This window comes from Globicephala melas, chromosome 3 (assembly GCF_963455315.2).
Source record: "Globicephala melas chromosome 3, mGloMel1.2, whole genome shotgun sequence".
Taxonomy (NCBI): Eukaryota; Metazoa; Chordata; class Mammalia; order Artiodactyla; family Delphinidae; genus Globicephala; species Globicephala melas.
In genome coordinates this window covers 147,253,950-147,264,427 of record NC_083316.1, presented here as the reverse complement: position 1 = coordinate 147,264,427, position 10,478 = coordinate 147,253,950, and the positions used below count along the sequence as shown (strand labels likewise).

The 10,478-nt window shown below is 48.3% G+C and overlaps 1 protein-coding gene across 1 annotated transcript; it reads left to right on the top strand.

The window, feature by feature from the left end:
- Positions 1 to 402: 402 nt before the first annotated feature.
- Positions 403 to 3,527, top strand: DUSP1 (dual specificity phosphatase 1). The gene is made up of 4 exons (XM_060296610.2): positions 403 to 1,041; positions 1,314 to 1,459; positions 1,829 to 2,048; positions 2,473 to 3,527. Exons 1-4 carry the CDS (start codon positions 675 to 677, stop codon positions 2,841 to 2,843), a joined length of 1,104 nt encoding a protein of 367 aa, XP_060152593.1. The 5' UTR covers positions 403 to 674; the 3' UTR covers positions 2,844 to 3,527.
- Positions 3,528 to 10,478: the final 6,951 nt, after the last annotated feature.

Sequence of the window (10,478 nt, the reverse complement as noted above, 5' to 3'; positions counted from 1 at the left end):
CTGGGAAGCGACACGGTGGAGGGGGAGGGGAGGCGGAGGCCGGTGGCAAACGGCCGGATCTCCCTGCCGTTCGCACCCGGGAGGTCAGTCCTCGCCTGGCACAGTGCCCGTCCCCTCCCCTCCCCGCCGGGCCCGGAGAGCGGCGCGGGCCAGGTCCCCGGGGACGCGCCAGGCGCAGGCCGGATGGCCTGGCGGGGCCTTGAGCCGGAGCCAGAGCGCAGCCAGCGGACCCCACTCGGAGGCCGATGACGTCTTTGCCTTTGGCTCCTCCGGCGCCAAGCCCGGCAGGGCGGGTGACGTCACCGCACCGGTCACGTGATCTCTATTCAAACAAACAAACCCCCTCCCCCTGAGCGCGCGAGACCCGCCCCTCCCCGCCTCGCCTGCCAGCCGAGAGGCCACATATAAACGCGCTCACCCGGGTCAGGCTCGCTGTGAAGGACGTCGGGGCTGTAGGGACTAGGCGGGCCGGAGGAGCAGTTGGGAGAGCAGCAAGGAAACCGAGGCGGTCTAGAGTCTCGCACGACGACCCCTCGCTCAGTCCAAAGGCAGTTTGGGGTTTGGCGCAAAGAAAACCGGGGTCGGGCTTTTCCTCGAAAGCCGTCGCTCTACTTTTGGCTTCCCAGGACAAAGAGCACAGGAGGACTTGCACGCTGGGGACGCTGGGGCCGGCCATGGTCATGGAAGTGGGCTCCCTGGACGCCGGAGGCCTGCGGACGCTGCTGCGGGAGCGCGCGGCGCAGTGCTTGCTGTTGGACTGTCGTTCCTTCTTCGCTTTCAACGCCGGCCACATCGTCGGCTCGGTCAACGTGCGCTTCAGCACCATTGTGCGGCGCCGGGCCAAGGGCGCCATGGGCCTGGAGCACATCGTGCCCAACGCCGAGCTGCGCGGCCGCCTGCTGGCCGGCGCCTACCAAGCCGTGGTGCTGCTGGACGAGCGCAGCGCCGCCCTGGACTGCGCCAAGCGCGACGGCACCCTGGTTCTGGCCGCCGGAGCGCTCTGCCGGGAGGCGCGCGGTGCGCAAATCTTCTTGCTCAAAGGTACGCCGTCGGGGGTGCTCAGGGGCGGGCCGCACGCCCCCTGCCGCCTTGCCCGGGGACCCCTGGCCCTCAGCTCCTGGGGGGCTGCCCCACCTGGAGCGCTTGGACGCCTGAGTCGCATTGTGGGAACTTGTTGACTTTGGCACTAGGAACAAAAGACTCGCCTGGGCCTCTCCGGGATAAACTTACAGCCTTAGTGGATGGGGGAGTTGTATGAAGGTGCCCTGTCTCGGCGGTACTAACAGAAAAAAAATGTCTCTTTTTATTCCCAGGAGGATATGAAGCTTTTTCTGCTTCCTGCCCGGAGCTGTGCAGCAAACAGTCGACCCCCATGGGGCTCAGCCTTCCCCTGAGTACTAGCGTCCCCGACAGCGCCGAATCCGGGTGCAGTTCCTGCAGCACCCCACTCTACGACCAGGTTAGTAGGGAGGAGCCGTGCCCGAGGGGAGAAGGAACAGCTGGCAAAGGTGGAAGAGCAGTGCTAGTGAGAATATAGAAGGCGACATGCAGCTCTATTTATAACAGGGGACACGGGCATATTATTTATCCCATGGTTAAGTGGTATGATGGAACTGGGTCTCTAATTGTTGGCACTACAGAAATGAACTTGTTGGCCCTGCCTAGGCAAATGGGTTTAGTCCCCTATTTATTTATACTCTTAACAGCAGTGCTACAAAGTTCACCCAGTGTTGAAACTGACTTTTCCAGCAGGGAGTTTTTGTGGGTGTGGGCACCAGCAGTGACATTGAATAAAGCTTGACAAGTGTTGGATATTTCTGGATTTCAGGGTGGCCCAGTGGAGATCCTGCCTTTTTTGTACCTGGGCAGTGCCTATCATGCTTCTCGCAAGGATATGCTGGATGCCTTGGGCATCACTGCCTTGATCAACGTCTCAGCCAACTGTCCCAACCATTTTGAGGGTCACTACCAGTACAAGAGCATCCCTGTGGAGGACAGCCACAAGGCGGACATCAGCTCCTGGTTCAACGAGGCAATTGACTTCATAGGTAAATGGAACAGATGCCTGGGACTTCTGCCTCACTCCTTACGTTTTAGTCACTGAGCTTAAACTCTATGGCAAGAACCCGAGTGACATACTTTTAAGCTTTCCTCTAGACGTTAATGTCAGTCTGGTGTGGGTAGCATCTCTGAGAAATATAGATTCGATGTCCCGTTTTATAGATTAGCAAACTGAATCTCAGGATGTTGATTTGTGCAATAGCAATCTGCTTAGTGGTGATGCCTGGTCTGGGTTTAAATGCCCTGCTGTTCTTTTCCACACTGCCTCCACGAACAGTGTCCGTGTGATGGCATGAGGCGATATTGACCATCTCTGGACAGGACACACATGACATTTCTTAGACACCCTATTCCTGGGGTTGGGGTTGTTCTCCTGGGCTCTCAAGTAACCGACTGCACTTTGTTTTCCAGATTCCATCAAGAACGCTGGTGGAAGGGTGTTTGTCCACTGCCAGGCGGGCATTTCCCGATCAGCCACCATCTGCCTCGCTTACCTCATGAGGACTAACCGAGTCAAGCTGGATGAGGCCTTTGAGTTTGTGAAGCAGAGGAGGAGCATCATCTCTCCCAACTTCAGCTTCATGGGCCAGCTGCTGCAGTTTGAGTCCCAGGTCCTGGCCCCGCACTGCTCTGCAGAGGCGGGGAGTCCCGCCATGGCTGTGCTCGACTGCGGCACCTCCACCACCACCGTCTTCAACTTCCCGGTCTCCATCCCCGTCCACCCCACGAACAGTGCATTGAGCTACCTTCAGAGCCCCATTACAACTTCTCCCAGCTGCTGAAAGGCCACAGGAGGTGATCCTCCCAACCCAGCAGGACTCCAGGCTCCTTCCTGAAAGGGGAAATGCAGTAACTCCAGGGAAGGGAGCTTGTGAGGGCTGGTCCTTATTTATTTAATTTCACCCGAGTTCCACTGGGTTCCTGAGTGGTCGTAGTGATGACTTAGCACCAAGACGTTTGCTGAACTCAGCAGGTTTCGGGACCAACATACAGTGGGTACATAAAGTCCCTATGACAAAATGGGGCAGAAGAGAGAGGACTCAGCGTGTGAGTCGATTTCTTTTTGCTTGTCCCTGTTTTCTGAAGACACTTTCATGCTTGACATACCTACCAGTATTACCATTCCCGACGACACATATACATATGAGAATATACCTTATTTTATTTATTTTTGTGTAGGTGGTCCACCTTCACAAATGTCAGTGTCTACTCCTAGAAGAACCAAATACCTCAATTTTCTGTTGTGAGTACTGTAATATCCTGTAAATACAGCCCAAGCAGGTTTGTTTTCAGCACTGATGGAAAGCACCAGTGTTGGTTTTGTTTTGTTTTGTTTTTAAGTTGCCAACAGTTGTATGTTTGCTGATTATTTATGACCTGAAATAATATATTTCTTCTTCTAAGAAGACATTTTGTTACGTAAGGATGACTTTTTTATACAACAGAATAAATTATGGCCTTTCTATTGAAAACTTGATGCTTTATTTCTTGGGCAGCCCGACTGATCCCTCTCCCACCACTGAAATAGGGGAGAACAGGGTCTTCCAGAATGTGTGTTGGCATCTGATCCCATACTCTTCGGTGGCCCCTCAGTCCCACAAGATGGCTGGGTTGCAAGGATGGTAGAGAAGTGTGATCAATCATAAAAAAACAAACAAAAAAACATAGGTGCTGGAGCTGAGCTCTTGGTATTGGATTCAAGTGTCCACCCATGTATCTTCCCATCATGTCTCCCTCAAGTGTCCCCAGAGCCAAAACTAGGAAGTAGCCATTGACTTGGTTGCTTTTTCCATTTAATAACTTCCCCAGGATACCATAAAAAGCCTCCCTCCCCTCCCTGATCTCTGCTGAAGGGATGAGGATGATAGTTTTTCAACACATTTGCTATAAATGTGTTTCCACTATGTGCAAGGCAGGGTGTGCTGACTGACCCTAGAACAGCTCAGCAAGATCTGCAAATGAAGATGGTGAGACCCAACATAGCTAAGTGGCACAAGTCGGGGAATTGGGCCCTACATCTGTTTTGTTTCCTAATTCTATGTGCTTTGTGCTTTATCTCTTGCTTCTCATGTGTGCTTTTTTTTTTTTTTTGCCTTTGAAAAGACCTTTATTTTTTGTGAAAAGAATACCAAGCACTATAAGCAAATACAGTGTAGACCAGTCACCAGAAATCCCCACCCCCAACCTGACCATTATTGTTTCGGAGCACATCCCCTAGGCATCTCTGCACACGTACCCATCATTTTTGGTGGCTGCCTCCTTCCGGTCACTTGCTGCCCTGCTTTCATAATTTCGTTGAAGAAGATAGACAATTAAATCTGACTTGCTCTAGGGCAATAGTCTCGATCTTCACTCTGTCTTGCCAAACAGGCCAATGCAGAGGTGTAATTAACTACCAACCCATAATCCAGTCTTTAATGTTGAACTAAATAACAGTGACGCTCCTGGGTTGCTGGCCCCTTAGCCCCTGCATTCCTTTACTTGTTTCTGGACAAAGTGCTGTAGGAAGCAGAAAAGCGAAAATCTTACTTTACTTTTCTAGGGGTGCTCTGAGTAGTGGTCCTGGTCCAGCCCCATCGTTCAAGGCCTTGACCTTTCTGCACTGGTTCACCATGCACCACCTGACTCCCAGGGCCTGAAAGATCCCTGTGTTCCATGTTCTAAGAACTTACCCCGGGCTGGCAAATTCATTTCCTCGGCCAGGCTTCCAATGACAAGTATGTTCACGCCTTTCAAAACAAACCATACCCAGTGTTTTTATCAAACCCTAGAAATCTACTCTTGCAAATATCTCCCTTCGTGGAAATGTACCAGCGACTTCGGGTCCGTGGCAGATGCCATGGCTGACATCCCCGTGGGCTCGGGCCATCACTTTCTGCTTGGCAGGCACTGGCTGGACCAACATTAATCTCCACTGTGATCCACACAGTGGAAAAATACAGTGGCTGCCTAAGGGAGCCGCCAGTGAAAACAATTCACTGACTTCTCCCAGCACAAGCTACTTAACCTCCTGCCAGCCCTGGAGAGCCAGGGTGATAACCCCTCCTCCCCATGCATCCGATTCCTGGTCTCAGGCCCTCCAGAAGATGTCAGTTTTGGCCTGAAACTGCTTTTCTTAGGAAGGAAAAAAGTGCCTAAGATGAGAAGAAAGATGCTTAAACTATTAAAATGTTGTTTCTCAGCTGGGAGATTGACATAGGGACAACTCGATCATTTAATACTGATAATGTAATAACAGCTGTCAATTTTAGAGTTAGCGCCCTGTGCCAGCCACTGTGCTAAGTGCTTTCCAGATGATCCAATTTAACTTTTAAAGCAACATCCATTTTACAGAGGAGGAAACTGAGGCTCAGAGAGGTGAAGCGACAACCCTCTAATTGTAGCTCAAGGTCATACAGCAAGTAAACGGCACTGCAAAGTTGGGAACATGGGTCTGTAAGAAGACTGGGGAAGAAAGCCCTAGTTCAGTCCAAAAGACAGCTTGTGGGAGTGAGGAAAAGATGAGCTTTGTAGCTAACCAGACGTCAGCATGGTTTTACCCCATAATATCAAGGTGGAAAAGCCATTTATCCCTATGGGCCTCGGTTTCCTCATCTGTAAAATGAAGATAATAAAACCTACTTCACTTGTGAGGAGGAAATGTGCTCATGAATGTAGAAGTGCCTGGCATGTTGTGGGCACTGGAGAAACATTCAGGTCTCTTTCCCCTCTCCTAATGACCTCTAGCGGTTCTTGGGTCTCAGTTTTCCCACCCATAAAATGACCACCTTGCAGTGGATCTAATGGGTAAGCTTCCTCCCAGCCCTCTAATTCTAGTACGTAGAATATGCATCAATGCATACTTTATGCTTTTCGGTGGTTTCCAGACACCCATTATTCCATTAGAAGACTAGCAACCCCAAGTGCTTCCACTGCATCCTCTCTTTTCCTTGGAATTTTGCAAATCGCAGCTAATTGGCCTTGAACTTGCAGCCTCCGGCCTCCATTTCTCTCCCTCCCTCCCTCCCCTGGCCCCTGGTGGATGACATCATTGCGTGTACCCCTTTAAGATTATATAAATCTGTGATCCTACAGTAGCCTCCATCCCCATGGAAACGCGGAGGAGTTTCCCTTTTGTGAGGAAAGCTGTCATGTCACTTCCTGCTGCTGACAAATCAGTTTAGGAGATTAACATAAAGGGGGGTGCGGGGTGCGGGAGGCGGCCTCTGAGAACTGCAGGCTCGGTGGTTTCTGGTTGCCATACACAGAGGCAAACAAAGCCGAGGTCGCGCGGGCCGAGCTCAGGTTTCCCACACCTCAACGGGTGGATCCAGGTCACCCGGGGCTATTTTTCTCCGCAGGCTGCATTCTGGGGAGCAGGTGGGAGGGCTGACCACTTATGGGGACTTTCCTGGGGCCCTGCAGGGCAAACCTGTTGGAGAACAGCCTCTGGGTCCAGCCAAGCCTCTGCTCCCCTTTATCGGCTCAGGAGGTGTCCTCATCCTTCGGCGAACAGAGGGTATGCCGGTTGCTAGCGCCACAGTGCACACAACTGTGCTCTGCTAAGGGAAATACGGTAGAACCACCTTTTTCTTGACTGTGGCTTTTTAGGCTAAGCAGCAGTCCATTCATTCGTTCATTCATTCATTCAACAAATATTTATTGACTCTCTATAGGCCCAGGGATGCTTTGGTGTTAGACAAAGTTCCTATTCTTTTTTTTTTTTTTTACGTTTTTTTCAAAGTTTCTATCCTCCAGTAGCTAACAGTGGTGCTGTTGGGGTGTGTAAATAAATAATTAAGAAATAAGATAAGAATGAAGGCTCTGAAGGTGAGATATTAAAGGGGGGGTCCTTTAGATTTTGGTGATCAGGGAGGCCTCTCTGATGGGGTGACTGGAGAAGCTAAGACCTGAGTGATACAGCCCAGTTGCCTATTTGAGAGGTAAGCTGGGAAGAGGGTTCCAGGCCAGGAGGGCACTAAAGACTTGACGTTTGAGAGGGATCTTTGTGGACTGGTAGAGCACTTGACTTGGAGCCAGCTAGACCTGAGTTCAAGATCTGCTTCTGCCACTTGTTAGCTCTGTGACTTACTGTGGGTAAGTTACCAAACTCTAAGCCTCAGTTTCCCCATCTGTAATATGGGCCAATAACCTCTGACCTTCAAAGGCTTTTTAAGAATTAAATGAAAGGCCTCTGGGCTCATCGGAGAGGCTTGGGAAAGGCTCATTGTCCGCATTATGCCACCTGAGCAGCGGCACGCCTCCCCAGAGTGTCCTGGTGAAAGGAAACAGGGAGAAGTGAGTTGTCTTGCCCCATCTCTGGGCCCCAGGACTTATCCCAAGGGTTAGGGAGCAGCAGGTACTTACATATGTCTTCTTTATAAAGGAGTGAGTGACTGTCCCCTAGAAAGTCCTCAGTAGATGTTCGAATAATACCACCAAAATTCTGGGACTTTGTTCCAAATGCCTCAACAAGTAATTACTGTATGCCCTTGGGTAGATTACTTCTCCACTCAAAGCCTCAGTTTTCATATCTCTAAAAAGGGAGTGATGAAAGTATTTGCTTTACATGGTAGTTGTTAATATTAAATGAAATAACATACACAAAATATTTTGCACAGTACTCAACGCACAATAAACAATAAGCATTAACCACTTTAACCATAATTATTATCATCACCACTACCACTACCACCATCATCATCATAAAGTAAAGATTTTAGAAAGGAAACAAATTTTAATCTTTACTCCAGACCTCTCCCCTAACTGCGGACTTGTATATCCAATAACCTCCTTGACATATCCATGTCTTTATCAAATAGACTTCCAAATTTGGCAATTCCAAAAATAAACCTTTGATTTACCCCCGAACCAGCTCCATCTGTGCTCTTCCCATCTTGGTTAATGGCAACTTCATTCTTCCCTTAGCTCAGGTCAAAAACTATGGAGCCATCCTTGACTCCTCTCATTTTCTCATAACCTGTATTTGATTCATCAGCAAATTGAGACAGGTCCATTTTCAAAACATAACCATTTTCAAAATAGACCCACTTCTCATCACTTCCAAAACCTCCTCTCTGGTCCAGCCACCATCAGAAGTTGCCTATGTTACTGTAGTAGCCTCAGGGCTGTTCTTGTTTCTGCACTGTCCCTCTCAGTGTATTGGCCACCAAAAGCCAAAGCTACCCTTTTAGTGTTGCCTATAGTACACACCTTTGATGACAAGTTCAGCTTTTGCTCCCCTACAAATATTTTAATTTACTTTCATTATTGAAAAATGTTTTCACTGGGCAAAGAATTCCAGTTTCAACCTTATTTCTTCAACCATTTTGAAGACATTGTCTTCTCAATTTTGTAGTGTCTTTTGAGAAGTCAGCTTACTAACTTAGTGTTGTCCCTCTGAGGGTAATCTGTCTTTTTTCCCTGGTTGCTTTGGATTTTCTCTTTCTCTCTCTCTCTCTTTTTTTAAAATTAATTTATTTAAAAAATTTTTTTAAACATCTTTATTGGAGAATAATTGCTTTACAATCTTTTTTAAGCAGTTTTATTATAATGTCTCTGTAGTTTTCTTCCTATTTACCTTGCTTAAGATTTGTGCTTTTTTCAAATCTGTGGCTTGATGTCTTTCATTAGTCTTGGAAAATTCTGTTATTATTTCTCCATTTTGATACTTTCACGTATAAAACATAGCTATTTTAATGTCTGTGACCAATAACTATATAGATTCTCTTGTGTTTATATCTGTTGCCTATGGTTTCTTTTGATATTTGTAAAATCATGTTTTATTCCCTCATATGCCTGGTTATTTTGATTGAGTGACAGGCACTGTGTATGAAAAATTTTAGAGATTATTTAAGGCAGTTTTACCCTCTTCTCAAGAGGGTTTACTTTGTTCTAGGTGGCTTGGAGGTCTAGGAATCCCAGATCACCTTAACCCAAACAGAGACAGAGATGGCTTGAGAGGACTTGAAGCTGGGCTTTAGACCCTGTGATGACTGCTACAGTCTTCTTCTAAAGATGTATTCTTTAGTAGTTGCAACTAAAAGTTTGGGGGTTTTCCAAGCCCCCCAGCCTGTATTACTTTTTGGGATAATATACGAGAAAGCCTAGGCGTATACCAGATTCCTTCCTGGTGTGCCCTGAACTCTAATATTTGTCCCATTATACTCATGAGTCAGTTAAAACCTCTGCTCAAGTTGTTAGCCATTCAGCTTCTCATTTCAGAATTGGCAGATAGCCCTTCGGGGAAAAGAGGCACCCAATGCTATGCTCATCCCTCTGGGTTTTCCTCTTCCAGCTCTTGATCCCACAGTTCCTCACTGCCCTTTTACCACTTGAATGTCTTCAAACTGAAATGTTTAAAAGTATTTTGTCCAACTTTTCTAGTCCTCAGCAGTAGAGTGGTTCTGGACGATGTGGTCTGCCATGACTGGAAGGGAGTTATTTAGACTTTTAAAAACCCAGAGTGAAACTTCTAACACATGAGGTCTCTTTTTCTCCTCTACCCCTACCCTCCATGGCACCCACCTCACTCATAATAAAAGGCCAAGTCTTTACAAAGGCTACAAAACCTGACGTCACTTGTTTGGCTGATACATCTCTGACCACATCTTCTGCCACTCTTCCCCTTCACTCATCTCTTCCTAGCATAGGCAGAGTTCACTTTTGCTTCAGGGACCCGTTCTCTTCCCTCCGCCCAGACCAATCTCCCTTTAGATCCCTGCGTCTGGCTTCCTCATTTCCTTCAGCTCTCAGTTCAAAAGTCATCTCTTCAATGGGCCACTTCCTGACCACCACCCCACTTAAACTAGAACCACCCTGCCCCAACCCTGGCCACCCCATATCCCTTTCTCTGCTTCACTTCTCAACAGAGCACTTATCACCGCCTAACACTTACTTATTTGCGTGTGGTCTATTTCCCCACTAGAACAGAAGGCCTTGAGGGCAAGGACCTTGTCTGTCTTGTTCACTGTGGGATCTCCTGCCCTTAGAACAGTGCCTGGCATGTAGTGAGCACTCAGTAAATGTGATGCATAAATGAGAGAACTCTGAAGGCTCTGGACAATTCCTCTCCTTTCTGGGTGGGTCCTGGGCTCCAGCTAGGGGGAAGTGATTCTTTTCTGCTCAGCCAACCTCTTTCCCTTCCACATGAGGCAATTTCCCTTGGAGAATTTCCAGTAACACACAGTGGTGTGCAAATGAAATAAAACATATGAAAGCACTTTGTAATCAGGAAATAACATGATGGTCCTGGCTATCCAAAACCTGCTTATCCTGGGGCTCCGTTCTTGGGACCAGGGCTGTGACTCTGGAAGGACAACGGTGGGAAAAGTTCCTCAGGGGCTCCGTTCTGAGCCCCATCCTCCCACATTTTCCCCCGCCTTTCCTCCCTCTCATCCAAAGAGAATTCCCCATGGCGTGTGCCTCTAATTAGGAGA